This window comes from Poromitra crassiceps (assembly GCF_964638095.1).
Source record: "Poromitra crassiceps genome assembly, chromosome: 3".
Taxonomy (NCBI): Eukaryota; Metazoa; Chordata; class Actinopteri; order Beryciformes; family Melamphaidae; genus Poromitra; species Poromitra crassiceps.
The window spans coordinates 75784261-75801660 of NC_139625.1; the positions used below are offsets into that span (position 1 = coordinate 75784261).

At 41.3% G+C, this 17400-nt stretch overlaps 1 protein-coding gene across 2 annotated transcripts; it reads right to left on the reverse strand.

Moving 5' to 3' along the window:
* Positions 1-1058: 1058 nt before the first annotated feature.
* On the reverse strand, positions 1059-15657 carry clcn4 (chloride channel, voltage-sensitive 4; the record flags this gene model as incomplete). Of its 2 annotated transcripts, XM_083634350.1 has the most annotated exons (10): positions 15493-15657; positions 14393-14515; positions 11278-11484; positions 9983-10063; positions 6950-7206; positions 6415-6703; positions 5676-5862; positions 4376-4774; positions 3041-3257; positions 1059-1149 (listed from the first exon to the last, which is right to left on the reverse strand). In XM_083634350.1, the coding sequence occupies exons 1-10, from the start codon at positions 15640-15642 to the stop codon at positions 1059-1061; spliced, it is 2001 nt and encodes a 666-aa protein (XP_083490476.1). In that variant the 5' UTR covers positions 15643-15657. The 2 variants fall into 2 exon arrangements, with proteins under 2 accessions (XP_083490476.1, XP_083490477.1); XM_083634351.1 differs by lacking the exon at positions 9983-10063.
* Between the last annotated feature and the right edge of the window lie 1743 nt (positions 15658-17400).

A 17400-nucleotide genomic window follows, 5' to 3' on the forward strand; every position in this document is an offset into this window, starting at 1 on the left:
GCAAGGCTGCAAGTCGAGGCTATCGCACAAGCATGTTTTTCACTTTAGTTGACCATGATATCCTTGTAGAAGACTTGTACTGTTCAGCAGTGAAAGATTCATTGGGTTTGCAATGCGTATTGAACCTAAAGCCTCGTACCTAAACGGTTACGCGTATTGTTACACCCTTAGTTTTTCCAGCTGCTTTTTCCAGCCAGCATCACTAAACACATGATTGTGGGAAGCGTGGATCACGGCTACTTTTGGAACTGCAATGCTGCTAAAAACTAGTGTGCCATTCCATTTGTACTGGGAGCTGGGGGTTTCACGGTTCAAAGGTCAGGAACGCCCCATGTGACCCTCGGATTTTCTCTGCCGAAATCGGGGGAGCCTCACCAGCCTCGATCTAAAAAAAATCCAAGATGGCAGCTCTGCCCTTCAACTGTAGTTAAAATTGTAGTAGATACTGTTTATACACAGTACTGTCTAACTTCTATCAGTGGACATGTTGCTACACTGTTTGCACAAAATGTGTTGTTGTTATTGATAACAATGGCTAGCCTGGCTAAAGCTAACCCTGGCTGGTTTCCCGACTGTTTAAATGGAACGCCGACAACTGGGGTGTAACGTCACTCAAGTGGGATATTCCTAGTTCCCACTGCAAATGGAATGGACCATAAGACAGCTGTAACGTCTAGCGCTCAACAGCGCAGAGAGAAAGAAGCGATCACGGTGAGAAGATACTGGCAGACATGCAGCGTCAAACCCCCCAACCAGCTCTGCCTTGGTTTACAGTATGCCCTCTACCTTTTACTCCTCTGAATCACTTGAAATGTTCAAATGGCGATGAACCAAGATGTCTTTACTGCTGACCTAAAAGGAAGTCATCACTCGCTAACTTGACTTCAAAATGTTCCAGTGTGAGTACACAAAAAAAAAAAATCAAACACAGATGCGGTGCCGCCGTTGGCGCTGTAGGGTTGGGGCTTGGCTTGTCACAGGTTGCAGTACAGTAGCATCGCACCTACTTGGTTTATTTACACAGTCTCTGAGGCCGGGGTGAGAGCTGGCTCTGCCCACTAGTTAAACATGATGGACTCTGGGTCCTGGTTCATCATCTGAGCCATGTGCCGGAGCACGTCCTTCTTGGTGATGATGCCCAGAAGACGCCTGGCGAGACACGGGGAGGGAGGGAGAGAGGGAAGGAGGGGGGGGGGAGAGGGAGGGAGAGAAAAAGATATTAACCATGGATGGTTAATATCATTACGAAATCGACTGCCCTGCTGTTGGTGGTTCTCAACCTGGGGCTCTGGACTAAGGTTGTCAAAACTATTGATAGTATTGATACAGTAAGTATCGATAAAAACATTTTTATGGATACAATACTCATTTGCAACAGGTATTGATAATATTGATAAGTACCGATACTAAAATTTGAAACAGATACAACACTCATTTGCAACAGTATTCATACCAGCAGTGCTTTCTCTTTGAAAAATCAAACATACAACTGATTTTTCCCTCCTTATCATTGGTGGGTACCTGTTGCTTTAACAAGCTCAAAGTGTTCTGATAGGCTGATGACTAGAGCAGGGGTAATCTGCTGTGTAAGTGCAAAGTTTGTATTGAGTTTTATCGCGCTTAGATTATGGAGAAGCGTGCGTCTGCGTCTATCTGTCCATCTATCTTCGTTTATTTGTATGCCTCTTCATTCTCTGATTGCAGCTTGTTAAATGTGAAATTTTCTGGTTTCTTTACTCCTCTTTGACAGCAAACTGAATATCTTTGGATTGTGGACAAAACAAGACATTTGAGGATGTCATCTTGGGCTTTGGGAAACACTGATCGGCATTTTTCACTATTTTCTGACATTTTAGAGACCAAACAACCAATCGATTAAGATAATCAAGAAAATAATCGCCAATGAAAATGTTAGTTGCAGCCTTACCAGCATCGTTTTGTTTTAATGGGTTTCATAATAAAGAAAAGGTTGAGAATCATTGACCCACACACTGCACAATGCATTGAATGTGCATTGTGTTGATCCACCACATGAGTGCGCCAAAGTGCTCATGTTCACTAAATATAATTCTGTTGATTCACGATAAGACATTATTTGAAATATATATACGACATATTCTTCACATTTGGAGGAGCTTTATACCAATTGTTCCTTTTTGGGCTCAAATCATATTTAGTCGACAGACTATAATGTATCAAGCTTTTTTCCACTGGTTTAAAAAGAAAGGGGGGGAGAGTGATATTTCAATTTATGTAAATTTTTTCCATTGTTCAAAAAAAGTGAAATTTTTATTTTCTAATACATCTTTTTACATTGAAATGTTGAAAAAAGTGTGTTCTTGATAATAAAATATAAGAATAGTTTATTTAAGACTTTTCATTTTTCCTCTGGTGGTATTTTGGATCGACTGTTGTAGATCTGAAATGATCATTTTTGAATAATCTGACCCTGTTTGGACTCTTCGTTATCAGCAAGATAGACTGTTATGTCTCGCTAAAATCTGTTTTTGTGTGTCTTGTGCTCTTCCTGATGTTTATCTTATATCACTTTGTTCTATGGTTGATTGTTGTAAGTTAGATTTAGACATCTAGTTATGCTCATGCTCTGTACAGTCCTTTGAGTTATGCTGTGATAAAGGCTAAACTTAAGCAAGCGGCTAGCATAAGAGCTCGCCATTTCAACCGACAGCTGACTGCAGCCAATATTCTCTGTGGATCTGAGACAAATTATATGTCACTGCCCGTTTGGACACCCCACATTTTTCATTATTTTCTTATTATATGGAATTATTTATGCAGCGACCAAAACATTGTTAAACAAATCAAAACTCTTATATTTAAAATTCTTAAAGTAGCCTTCCTTAACCTTGATGGAAAGGCAACGGCTTTGGAAAGAAATTAATTCATAGGATCAACTTCCCTATTTACAATTGTCTAAGAAACTCATTTCAAGCATTTGAGCAGAAGCCTTCAATCAAAACGGCTTTAAGAGAATGAGAAATACAGAACATTCCATCAGGTATCCATCTCCAGCTCTTACCCGCTCCTGGTGACCAGACACTGGCGGAGGCCCAGCTTGCGGAAGATATCCACCACGGTCTCCATGGGTGTGTGGTCAGTGACGGTGAAGGGGCTGAGGTTCAGGACACGCCGCAGCTTCAGTGGCTGCGGGTTGCTGGCCGGCAGCTGGGGCGCGTCCTCGGTGAAGTACACCACCGAGCTGCTCACCACACCATCCTGCTTCTGACGGGCGTTCTCTGTGAAGGGGAGTAGAATAGACCTTTTTCACAGCGGCCATTTTGTGTTGAAAAGGCAGGCCGGGTAAACACAGGTGCAAGCAAAACCTTAATGAGGGATTCCAACTTCCATTGAAGGCCCATTAAAGGAATAAGAATGTTGAAAAGTATAAAGAATGTATTTTGTCTTGATGATGCTCACAACCAGCGTTGTAGCCCAGTCTGACTCGACTCGAGTGGGAGTCCTGGACATGTTTTGAGGACTTGTGACTCGACTTGGACTTAGATTCGAGCATGCATGCATTCAGACCAGGAAGTTGGAGACGAGGACTTGGGCTTGTTTTTTTGTTAATAGGCCCTAATAATTTGGCATAAGATATTTATTTAATTTCGTGTAAGGGCAGGCACGTGTGTTCCACCTGCATGTGGATTCACGCTCAACTCAGGTTCAGTTTCTCACTCATCGCTGTAACATGATGATTATGGGCTATAGCCTACTTGGCTGCAGCACTGACCATGTAGCCTCAGTGCCAGCGCGGCGCGCTGGAGGTCTGCCTCGCGGTGCCTCGCTCGATCATGTCTCAGCTTTTGTCTGTGTGCTCTGCAGCCGTGGCTGAGAGACTGTGCATGATGATGCTGCATGATGACGCACTGATCAAAACTGCAGGTAGGCCTATTTGGAACACTGAAAGGCCTGACACATGTCGGCCTCACAGTGAAAGAGAGGGGGTAAATATATTGATGGTGAGATCTTTCTCCACATGTAGCCTAGATCAAGATCTAAAGCTAGGACAGTTTATTTGCTGTGAAGGCAATCCATTATTTCTACAAACGTGTGAAGTTGTCTTTGCACACTTGCTAAACGATGTGTTCACTGTCCACTGGCTGGCGTGTAGTAGGATTAGACTTGCTATGTGTGTGCACGTGATTCATGCGTGTGCATGTTAATGAGCAGAGGAGCACAAGGCCTCGCACCCCTCTTGCGACGGGCCTGTATGTAGTAGATACCTGACAACTGAATCATGTCGCTCTCTCAGCTTTCCTTCTCAATAGACAAACAAAAAGGAAAACAGAAGACAAAGCCCCCTCTCCTTTAATAAACTCAACTCATTTGAAATGACTTAGCGTATCTAACTTACTGATGGCCAAGATCAGATCCCTGCGCTGAACGAAGCCGATGAGCCTCTCCGACTCCCGCGATACGACGACGGGGAAGCCGTTATAATCCGTGTCTTTGATCAGCGTCTCCACGTCTTCCACGGTGGTGGAGTCCTGGGTGAGCAGGGCCAGTGGAGGCTCGCTCCGCCTGGGCCGCATCACATCGGTGGCCAGGGTGCGGTGTGTGAACTCGTCCCGGACATCCAGGTAGGGGTAGCCGTTGAGCTGGATGTGCGACTCGTAGATGCCCTCCTTGCCGAAGGCGTCCGCCACCCACTTGCTGGTGACCGCCGCGGCCATCAGGGGAACGATGTACTCCAAGCCGCCCGTTAGCTCGAACATGATGACCACCAGGGAGACGGTCATCCTGGTCACCCCACCTAGGGGGACACAAGCAGAGAGGAATTTGTCTTGGTAAGATGGGTGGGTAACAATTGACAATAAGTGTAACCAAAATAATGGTTAGTTAATCAGCATTAACTAACCCTTAGTTAATGTTTATTAACTCTAGCCCTAACCATTAACCAACCCTAACCCTTAACTATTAAATAATACCTAGTATATACTATCTATTTATGTTGACTTTTTTGAGATGGATGATTATGAGAAACTTAAGATGTGTTTCAAAAAAGGAACCTTCATAACAAATTTGATTTGTCAGGCCTGGGAACAAAGACAGAACATTTGGTTTAGAGAGTGATGTAATGATTTGTTTGAGCAGTATGTTGACTTACGATTTATGTTGACCTAAATGTACCACTGCAACAGTAATTTATGTTGGTGTCTTGTATGGGCCACCACAATAACCACCACTGGAAAAAGGTGATACATTGTCTTACAAAATGATTGATAGCACAAATGAAAAGAAAATATGTCCCATTTTAGGACGGCAAGTAACTTTTAAATAGCGCCAGATAACAGTGAAATTATCGAATACCGATATCAAGACATGAAACTATAGGCTGCACAATTATCCATATCCATCGATATCAAGAAATGGAACTAGATTATGGAAGACTACATTGCAGTGGGGTGATGCAGTTCCTGAACTTGCCGGGCTGCCCGACCCGGTCTATGGTGTGTCTTGTCCACTTGGTTATTGTACCCATGGTATTGACAATCAGGCTATTTTGGCCATAATATTTGCCAAAAATTTCATTACTTTCATTACTTACTGTGATGCATTTGTTGTCTGTTTTTTATTGTGTAACAGTAACATGTGCATGTATGTGAATGTTTTAGGGCTTTATGGGTGTAACAATAAAGTGCCTCTTGACTCACCCAGACAGGCGGCAGCTCCCACCATGGCGTAGAGTCCAGGCGTGACACAGTCTGCGCCGGGCCGGCACCAGTTCTTGAAGATGATCCAGTCGTGGTGGTGGTACGCCATCTGCTCAACGGCAATGCCCACGATCCGCCCGGCAATCGCCCCCACCGCCATGCTGGGAATGAACAGGCCGGACGGGATCTGGATAGCAAGACATTACCACCGGTGATTTTTGGTCACACCTATAGTGAGGTGGCTTTTCGACCGCATAGTATCGTCTCGACTCTACTCACTTTTGGTAGGACAGAACCTGTTGGTTTTCCACCACAAATAGTAGCCCCTCAATGTGCCCACCCCCTACAACTGGTCATCAAAGAGCGTAGCAACACTGCATGAAACTGCTGTGCCGTGAACTGTGTAAATAGTCATAGCAAGGAGATAGTCTGAGAAGCTGCCTTTTGGACAGCCACCCTGTCCATACATGTAACAATTAAACGTATACACTACTTCACTTCAACGTTGGCCCAGTTACATCATCAACTATGGTTGCATTGAAATGTCATGAAACTGCTGTGGGCTGCTGGAAGTCCAGACTGATCCATGGCGTGAAACAGAATGTGAGGTCACATTATCAGGATGATCTTTACCGGGCTAAATTAGAATCTGTTATCGATACCCAGCCCAAAATTCACTACTGCAACTTTCAAAAAGGTGATTTTCTAATCTAGACAATTCACACTCTCCCGTACCGACCTTCATGCCGAAAGTGAAGATGGTGATGACGATCTTGAAGACCAGGGCGAGGGCCAGCTGCCACAGGGCGTTGTAGACCCCGGGCCCGGCCGGCCGGTCCGGGATGTCGTCCACCGGCCGGCTCATGTTGGGGTTGTTGACGTAGTCGCAGAGCTGGGAGGACTCCAGCGCGCCGCAGTCGTTGAAGAGCTCAGAGATGAGCTCACTGGTACTGCGCCGCGTGTAGGGGTTAGGGTAGGCCAGCACGGCTGTGATGCACGTCACAGCAATGACCTCCAGGACTGGGTACCTAGATAGATAGATAGATAGATATAGATAGATAGATAGATAGATAGATAGATAGATAGATAGATAGATAGATAGATAGATAGATAGATAGATAGATAGATATAGATAGATAGATATTTGTCTTTTCAGAAATGTATCTTGTGTTACAGCACTCATCAGACAAACACAATTACTGTACATGTGCCGTGATGTTTTTGTCCACTCTGAACTGTGTCAGTTTACGCATTAAAAACCAGGCACTGCAGACCTCCCCAGCTGGGTGGTCTTCCTCCGCCGGCACCAGGCGATGTTGGCCCGGATGAAGAGGGTCCCCCAGAGGCCGCCGAACACCCCCAGCAGGATGAAGGGCACCAGCTCGGCCATGTACCAGGGCGTGTGGTACTCCACGTAGAACAGCACCAGGCGGCTGTTGCCGAACGGGTTGATGGAGCGTAGTGTGAAGGCGGCCACCAGGGCGGCGAAGAACGAACGCCACAGAGTCTTGAGGGGGAAATAGTAACTGACCTGCAAGAGAGGAGAGGAGCGGGTCAGTGACTACTGCACAAAATATACTGATAACAGTGATAGTTTTGGCCACTATAACCGTGATATGAAATGTGGATACCGTGTCATCTCTAAGTGGGATATTAGTGTGCGTGTAAACGTACTCAGTGTTAGACAAAATAAAATCAATGGTTCTGTTAGAGAAAGAAAAAAAGAAAACAGAAAAGCTGTAAAAGAACAAACACCGCAGGATCTAAAGGCGGACATGACAGTTCACCTGGAGGGAGGAGGACAAAGGAAGAGATGAGGAAAAGGCTGTAGGAGGAGGAGTAACAAACCATCCTGACTGGAATGTGGGTTTGACTAAAGAGTCAGCTGATAGGAAGTGCAAACGATTTGTCATGCCAGAATATGGAATCTGGGCTTTACTGCACCGCAAGGGAGAATACACTACTGGGATTAGTAAGATCCTTAAAATGAAGAAGGGTCGCCACAGGATCAGAGTCCACCTGGACTATGACATGGAGGAGCTGTCCTTCTATGACTCTGAGGACAACACTCACATCTACACTCACAAAGACACTTTCACTGAGAAACTCTACCCATATTTCAGTGTTGGAGAGGCTGGTGATTCAGAGACCATTGATATAAAAGTTTGTCAAGCTGAGGCTTCTCTGTGATGTTATGGGATGTTAATGAGGTGTGTGTGTGTGTGTGTGTGTGTGTGTGTGCGCACCGATTATTTTGAATAAATTGATCTTCATGAATGTGTGATGGAGCAGAGAATAGGCCTATGAGGAAAGTGGTAAATGTGGTAACTTGGTGTTAAGTAGTGTGGCTCTGATTAGACGTGTGAAGCAGTTTTAGCAACATGGTGATTGTGGGGTCAAATGTGAGCCCTGAAGTCAGTTGAGCAAAAAGACCATTTTTGTTTTAGTGTCATAATTCTAAAGTACAGAACATGTTTAATTTCCATGGATGCCGAACAACCTTAAATATATAGAACAATTATTGTTTGAAATAGACACACATTATTTTAAATGTAAATATAAAAAAAAAACACTCTCCCTGTTCTCTTTCTGTAGAACATTAATTTAACGTCTATTTAACTCAGTCTGTAAATCTCATGTAAATTCAACGTAAATTCATATTTATTATCCCCAGAACACTTCACCACTCATGTACATATTGTATATATTTACTCGATTTGATTACACTTGCAACTTTGTGATTGTTTTTAGTTATCTTCCTACTTCTTATCTCTGTATATTGATGTGACCGCTACGCAAAAGACAAATTCCTCGTATGTAACTTGCATACTGTGGCAATAAAAGTGATTCTGATTCTGATTATTTTACTAAGTTGAGATTGTAATTATTTGAGTCTTAAATCATTGGTTAAAGCTGAACTTTCTGAGAATGTGTGTGAGCTTTTAATGTTTACAAATATTTTTTTTTAAGTAACGCCATGTTTTACTATGCAGGAAGGATCATGGCTTGTCCACGGTTGTCAGGATTTATACTTCCTGTGTACCACTATCATGAAGCATTGAGGTTTATTACTGACTGTAACTTGACCTGTGATTGGCCTGACCTTTACACTCAAAGACTCATACACTATAATCAACAAGGCCTGTACTGTAGATCATTTGAAGTTAATTATCCAAGTCATAAAAATCATAGGTTACAGTTGAATGTCTGAAGACTTGTTCATATTGAGTGCCCTCAGCTTTTAATGCTTATACAGATATTTTTCAATAACATGCCATGTTTCACTATGCAAGATGGACCAGACATGGCATGTTGGTGTAAGGATTTATACTTCCTGTGTACCACTATCATGAAGCATTGAGGTTTATTACTGACTGTAACTTGGCCTCTGATTGGCCTGACCTTTACACTCAAAGACTCATACACTATAATCAACAAGGCCTGTACTGTAGATCATTTGTTCCATTGAAGCTGTATTATCCAAGTCATAAAAATCATAGGTTACAGATTAATTTCTGAAAACTTGTTCATCTTAAGTGCCCTCAGCTTTTAATTTCATTTCATTTCATTTCATTTTTAAATAACATGCCATGTTTTGCTATGTAAGATGGACCGGACATAGCGTGTTGGTGTAATGATTCAACCATTAACTGTTAAGAAAGAGGGGCAAAAGATCAAATGCAATGATTTTGTAGTTAATGGCTGAGTGGAGCCTTTTCTCTACTCTATGTACATGTATTTGGGAGTCTCCTACCACTACTCTGTGTATTTGGGGGTCTCCTACTGTAATAGAAAAATGACTAAAATGCTTTGTTGATTCATCAATAATCATTTGCTCGTTGAAAATGAATAAGGAGGATTTATTCCATGAAAATTACACTACCTCAAGGGATGGGGCCGATCCGATCCAATATCGGTATCGGGTGCCGATATTGGCCCTAATTCACGGATCGGATTGAGAGAAAAAAATCCGATCCATTTTTATTTATTTTTGCAATTCCAGCGCGGGCGCTGGCCGTAATTTGCCCATGTATAATAGTATCATTCTTTGCCTTGTATATTTTCTTAATTTTGTCTGCTTTTTGCAAGGTATATATATAAAAAAAAAAATGTAATTGGCCAAATCTTTGCCGATACTTCAAGAAAAATATTGGTATCTGCATAATATCGGTATCGGCAGATATCCAAATTCAGGTATCGGAATCGGATCGGAAGTGAAAAAAGTGGATCGGTGCATCCCTAACTACCTCTACTCTGTGTATTTGGGGGTCTCCTACCTCTACTCTGTGTATGTGGGGGTCTCCTACCTCTTCCAGACTGAACAAAACTCCTCCAATAGGTGCTCCAAAAGCCACGGACACCCCAGCCGCTGCTGCAGCTGATAACACCTGTAGAACACAGAGAAATCAATATGGATAACGAATTATTACATTTATCCTCATTGAGAAATTGTAATTTCTTCCCTCTTGATGTAAGCCAAAAGTGGCTTGGCAAGAAGACTGTCAGTAAGGTCGCTACACTCTACAGCTTCAGATTTCATCTTAACAATAATAAATAATGTGTAAAATGACACTGGGGTCAACAGTCAGCTACCAATAGTGTTATCAGCACATCCCTACTGTTTGATCATAGTTCCTTTTATAAGCTTGTTTTTTTCCCAGTTACAATTTCGATTTTTCTCAGGGTTTCTGCAGGTTGCATAAATCAAAAATTAAGAATTGAAAGGCCTTTTTACTGCTGCCTGTAATTGAAATAAATAAATAAATAAATAAATAAATAAATAAATAAAAAGTACAGTAAAGAAACAAAGTTGGGAAAAGAAGCCTAGTACTGATTGAACACAGCTAATGAAAGTCTTTAAACTGTACATGGGTAAGATCAGAAAAAAGGTAAGATAAGAAAAGGGACAATATGAAATGAATAGTAAAGGGACATGGAGTCCAACCGTTAAGTAAATCAGACAGGATGTACATTGTACTAGTAACCCTATTCTGTATTCATCTGAGTGGACATGCAGCACAAAGAAGCCTGTGATTGCTTGGTGAAACAAGCCCTCTAATAACGGTATTTAAGACATTTGACTAATTTGTAAGACTTTTGAAAAGCCAGCAGATACCCTGTTTCTTCTTCTTGTAGTGTTTTATCACTTTTTTTCAACCACCGCTGAGCTGAACAGCAGTGTTCGCGGCATACAGAAGCCTACCTCACGCTAGGTGTGGGCGATATCCAAATTTAAATATCACAATATTGTCCCGTTCCTGCCCAAATATCGATATATACAATATTATATTGCATTTTATTTTTCAGGTACATACATTACATTGATTACATGTTTTATTAGTACTATGAATAGTATGAATGAATAAAGGACTGAGAGGTTGATAATATGCTGTTCACTTCCTTTCTTTACCTCTCCCTTTGCAGCAACAAATACAACACTCTTAACAGTACCAATAATGTACAGTAAGCAGTGACATGAGGGTCGGCAGCTGGGCAGACTGTGCAAAACAGTAAAATAATAATAATAATAATAATCAAATAAATTGTGATATTTGGCAAATATCGCAATATTCAATATTATCAAAAATCGGCCCAAACCTACCTCGCGCCGCTTGCCCTCGTTCTTGCTGTACTTGGAGAAGAGGCTGCAGAAGAGGTTTCCGCAGCAGCAGGCCACGTGCACCAGGGGGCCCTCCTTCCCCAGGCTGAGGCCGGACGACACGGCCAGCACCAGAGTCACCGTCTTGATCAGCAGGGTCCACTTCCCCAGGTAGCCCCGGATGATGAAGCCGCTCAGGATCGTCTTGATCTGCACAGTGCCAGTGTCCGTTTACAATAGGGTTGTCACAATACTAGAATTTCTAACTTTGATACCGTTACCCAGGAAAATATCGATACACGATACCATGGGGGTGGGGGTGGGGTGGGGTGGATGACCACACATCAAGAGGCATAAAAATAAACTAAGACAGGTAGACGGTCAGACATGCGCTTCTCCATAATCTAGACCCGATAAAAAACATTAAAAACTTTGCACTTACACAGAAGATTACCCCTGTTCTAGTCATCAGAACACTTTTTTAGCTTGTTGAAGCAACAGAAACCCACCAAAGATAGGGAGGGAAAAATCTGTAGTATGTTTGATGTTTCACTAAGAGAAAGCACTGGTGGCATCAACAGTGTTGGGCAAGTTACTTCCAAAATGTAATATACTGCATAGTACATAGTAATATACTACAGTTACTTTACAATATTACTGGCTGTGTAAAGTAACTTGTTACTTATTAAACTACTTGCATTACTTTCACCAAAATAACAGCAGCAGAATGACATCGCCGCCCCGGAAGCATCCCGAAAAATAATTTCAACCGTCTTGAAGGTTATTTGCATAAAAACACACAATTTGTTTAGCAAATGATCGTATCTTTATTTAAATACTAGGCATGTGCTCGATTCCTAAGCTCGCCGAGCTGGCCCTGCAGCTCGCATTCGCAGCTCGGCCGATGCTCGGCCTTGCCTGCAGCTCAGCTGCTGTGTGACCTTGCCTGCCCTATTGGCGCGTGCACAATGTCTCCCTCTCTCTCTCCCTCAGTCTCTCTCCCCCTCTCCGCTCTGTCTCTCTCGTGACTTTGTGTGTGTGTGAGTGAATTTATGACATCACTGATGATGTCATCAGTGGGATTTATGACATCACTGATGATGTCATCAGTGGGATTTATGAGATTACTGATGATGGCATCAGTGGGATTTATGACATCACTGTAATCAGTGTGCGGCCTTGCCTGCCCTATTGGCGCATGCACAATGTCTCCCTCTCTCATCCTCAGTCTCTCTCGTGACTTTGTGTGTATGTGTGAGTGAATTTATGGCGGGATTTATGACATCACTGATGTCATCAGTGGGATTTATGACATCACTCACTGATGATGTCATCAGTGGGATTTATGACATCACTGATGATGTCATCAATGGGACAGAGAAACAAACAGACAGACAGAGCCCTAGCTCCCATTTATATACTGACTGATGCGCTTTGATAAAAAAAATGTAACTCAATGCAACCTAACGAGGAACTGACAGCAGCTCTGTTTCAATTTGTAACTTGCATTACTTGACAAGTAACTGGTATATTACTGAAATCCTATTGGTAATAAGTTACATTACTGAGTTACTGCTAAAAATAATATATTACCTGTAATGTTACTTTTGTAATGTGCTACCCCCAACACTAGGTATCAATACTGTTGCAAAGGAGTATTGTATCCATAAAAATAAAAATAAATATTGATACTTATCGATACTATCAATACCTGTCGCAAATGAGTATTGTATCTGTTTAGTAACAATAATTCTTGATACTATCGATACTTTTGACAACCGCAGTTTAGAAGGGGCAATGAGTACGAGTTATAGTAATGTCCGATAGCACAAAATTCTAATACAGTATAGATGGTTTTCACGGAATTCTGTTGCTAGGGAACAGTTAGGAACCTCGCTTATGTCCTGTCAGTTATTGTACTAGCAAACAGGAAGTAAGCTGGGGGGAATTTAGAATATTTAAGTTGTCGATTTGAAACCGTCTATAATAGATGCAGTTGTTAATCAACACTGCTGATTTATCGATCACTTGACAAGCTGCTGACCTTTCTGGCTTTTCTGGCCCATAGTCTGTGTTGGAACAGTCCACGCCCACTGGAATGTCAAAACTCTCATACATTTTGTCCTCAAGCCAAAGAAGCACATCACAAAGCAGTTTGACAGTATTTAGCAGGGTGATATATTACCTCTTCACTAGACGTTCCTGCTGGATCTCTGCTCTTATTTGCTAGATTATTCTTCTCTATTGAGAAAATCTGACTTTAATATTTGCATCAGTTGCAGTCCCTATAAAAGCCTGTTTATGCTGTTGCAATTCCTACTGCTCGCAGATAGAGGGCGATAGATAACTTATGAAATCTCATCATTCCTAAAGCACAGTTGCTGATATTTACCACCAGACATGAAATAAATGCAAATAGTCCAAATCAAATCCAGTGTACATAACAGCCGAGATGACACAAAGCACATATTTAGCAGCATCCAGGTCTATGTGTTTGTGCACAATTTCCACTTTAAAGTCAGAAAAATACACATACTGTAAGTCAGAAAAATACACAATAGACATTGCAGATTTATTGTTAATTTATTGTTAGGGCACTTTGAAAAACGACCAATGATATTGACGTTGTTTGTATAAAAGTCTTCTCCCAAACTTTCTTAAGATTTTTGTGTTGCCAATAGCCATTCTTTAAAGCAGTGGTTACCAAACAGGGGTACATGAAGGTACTACAGGGGGTACTTGAGAGAAAGAGGAAAATGGAAAAATGTAAGAATAAATCATGAAAACAAATGAAACCTTAAAATAAATCTGCTCAGGAGGCACTAATTGCAACTCTTTCACTCCATTTCTTATTTTTTTAATGTTATATTCTTCAAAAGGTGGGTTATCATTAATTCATTGCATGCTATAGTTTTATCTTGCAGTTTTCTAAGCAAAATGTTGTAAAGGGGGTACTTGGATTGAGAAATCAGGAAAAAGGGGTACTGAAGCCAACAAAGTTTGAGAACCACTGCTTTAAAGAATTTAATAATGATCATTTTCTCTATTTCACCATATCAAAATGCATCGCCTTTACCTGGGAGCCTGTGGAGTTTTATATTCATGTTCAAGCGCTCACCTCCGGGATCCCCGAGCCGCAGGCGTACGGAGCGAACACGCGCACCAAGGATACGGCCAGGAAGGAGAACAACAGAGCCCAGAGAACATACAGGAAGTAGTTCAACACGTACGCTCCAGCTCCCTGCAGGAAAATAAGAAATCAATCATGAAATATATGACAGGGGCAGCTCCTCGTGCAGCCAACAGCTACGAGAGATCTATGGTACTGGGCCATTTTCTCATTTGTTTCAACTGATTCATGCAAGTGCTACAGTATTAGCAGCACTGCTAGAGAACATGTAAAGTTAAAATGAGCACTGTGATTTCGTTCAGTTTGAAACCATTATAGTACTACAACCTCAACTTTAAACATAACTGAAGAAGATACAGATGTGGGACAAAATTAAATTTAGGCCCCACAGCTGCTTAGATCCACAGAAAGATATCCTGTTCTCATCATTACTGGATATCAGTTCTCCAGAGAATGTGCACTGCCTATGAATCTTGATCTTTATTGTCTTTTTATGCATTTTAATTCTTTGTTCTCTCTTCTTCTCATTTTCTCACTTTAGTCTAAATTTTCTTTTATTTGTCTTATCCTGTATTCTTACCTAATATACCTATACCATATACACCTTGTGAAAAGCAATTTTAATTGCCATTGTATATAATTAGAGGTTCAATACTATAGATTACTATTTAAATAAACTTGGCGTCCCTTTAGATGTATCATTAATCTTAATAAGATTAGTAAGATTAAGGTAGGTTAGTAAGATTAATGTAATATTATAATCAGGTGGCCTTCTGCAGCGCACAATTGCCCAACTGTGCATGCATCAGGAGAGACCATATAACATTTCACAGTACAAAACAAAACAAAAAAAGCTATATATGTATATATATATATATATATATATATATATATATATATATATATATATATTTATTTTTATTTTTTTAAATATATATATTTATACATATATAGGTCAGAGTGAAATGTCCAAGTAAATCCATTTTTATAATAATTTTACGAAATTTGTCTATGGAAAAAAAGAATGGTGGATGAAATCCCTTTGTGCGGATGTCGAACCCGGAAGAGGGCGTGACTTTGGCACTGACCTCGGCATGTCCGGTCATGAGCTCCGCCCACTTCTGCCACTGCGGACACTTGTCGCGGTCGTCGAACGTGGTCTCGTTGGAAGTCCAGCAGCACTGCTCGTGGCTGTAATAGAAGGCCGAAAGACACACGCCCTCCTTCAGGTCCGTCATCCAGTCCACCGCCAGGTCGATCACTCCGGCCAGCGTACCTGAGGTGAGTGACCGCCCACACTTCTCGTTAGCTACGGTTAGCTTCCCTTTGTCCCACTAGGCCTCCATGCGTGCGTGTGTGTGTGTGTGCATACATGCGTACCTGAGAGGAGTCCAATGAGAAGCATCACCACCCATCCTGACCAGGCGTCCAGCAGGCTCTTAATCAGCTCCCAGATGGACTCTTTACTCTTACTGGTGATCTGGAGGAGACAACCAGGACAGCTAAGTAAGCTGTTGGAAAACTCCTCTGTGCTGGAATTATTGCTACCCTGTGTTTGTTGGTTCTGTGTCAACATTTACTCAAGACTTCATATTTTGGTTGCATTTATGAATTCTGAACAAAGTGACACATTCGAAATCATTCAAATTTTGCCAAAAAGGTTGATATCACACCTCATTGGAATGTTTAGGGGGGTTGAATGACGATTCAGAAAAACATTTGCATAGAACAAAATGTAAGGTTCACTTTGGGCTGGAATTGGAGTCAAATTCCTGATGTTTCAATGAAAAATCCTCCTCACACTACTATTGTGCAGTGTGCACCTTCTATTGCTACTTTTTTATCTCCTTTTATATCCTTATATACATACATTACATTACGTCATTTAGCAGACGCTTTTGTCCAAAGCGACTTACAATATCACAATTTGTCAACAGTACAGAAAACCACTATGCAACACAATCAATGACAGCTAAGATATTTTGTAAGATATACATTGAGTGTATAGATATATATATATATATATATATATATACATACATACATACATACATACATACATACATATATATATATACCGTAATTCTTCCAATAAGCACCTCTACTCTAATTGCCGCCCGTCTTCCTTTTACCGCCGGGGGTCCAAGTTGATTTAGCATAATAAAGCACCTGCCTCTTTTTGCCGCCGGGTATTTAGAATAAATACAGTTTGTTTGTACTGTATATTTTTGTGTTGACTAAATTCAGTCACTTACGGTAATGACGTTTTGGAGGAAGTCAGGCGGAAGTTTCTCCTCCTGTCAGACAGTTTTATATTTTAATTATACATGCTGTAACCGACATGTTTCAAGTATGCATACCGCATTGTTTAATGGTACGGATTCCTGTAGGCAACGTGCTGGAGACGCAGTGTCTAACCGAGAGCGGTGGGCAACTTACGCTAACGTAGCGTAATGTTAACTTGTGCCTTGTAAAAGTGCATTTCTCTCAGCGGAACAGCGATCATAAATGCAGTATGGATTATACCCATTATACTGGACATGTATTGGAAACTTGGTGTCTACCTACCGGTATTTGGCAAGTCTGCTTGTTTTGTCTACTGCAGTGCTGTTTGGTTAGCTTGGTAGCTACGTTAGCATACCTTCTACACAGAAGCTCATGCCCATTGTAACTGAGGGGGCAATTGCCCCCTCAGATTTTTGAGAGGTAAAAAAAAAAAAAAAAAAAATTTTTTTTTTTTTTTTTTTTTTTAATAAACATAGGCTATATTATTATAGGCTGTGTATGGTAGTTGAAACATAGTTTCAAGTTTACGTTTATGTATGTTTGTAGTTAAAACAAAAACATAAATACTGTATAGGCTACATACAGTACAACACAAAAGGCTGTTATTTACCCTTTGTCGCCACCTGGTGAGTAAATATATATAACTAAAACCATTAGAATTGACAACCGGTCCGCGACTTTTTTTTCCCATGTATCTACCAGTCCTTGGC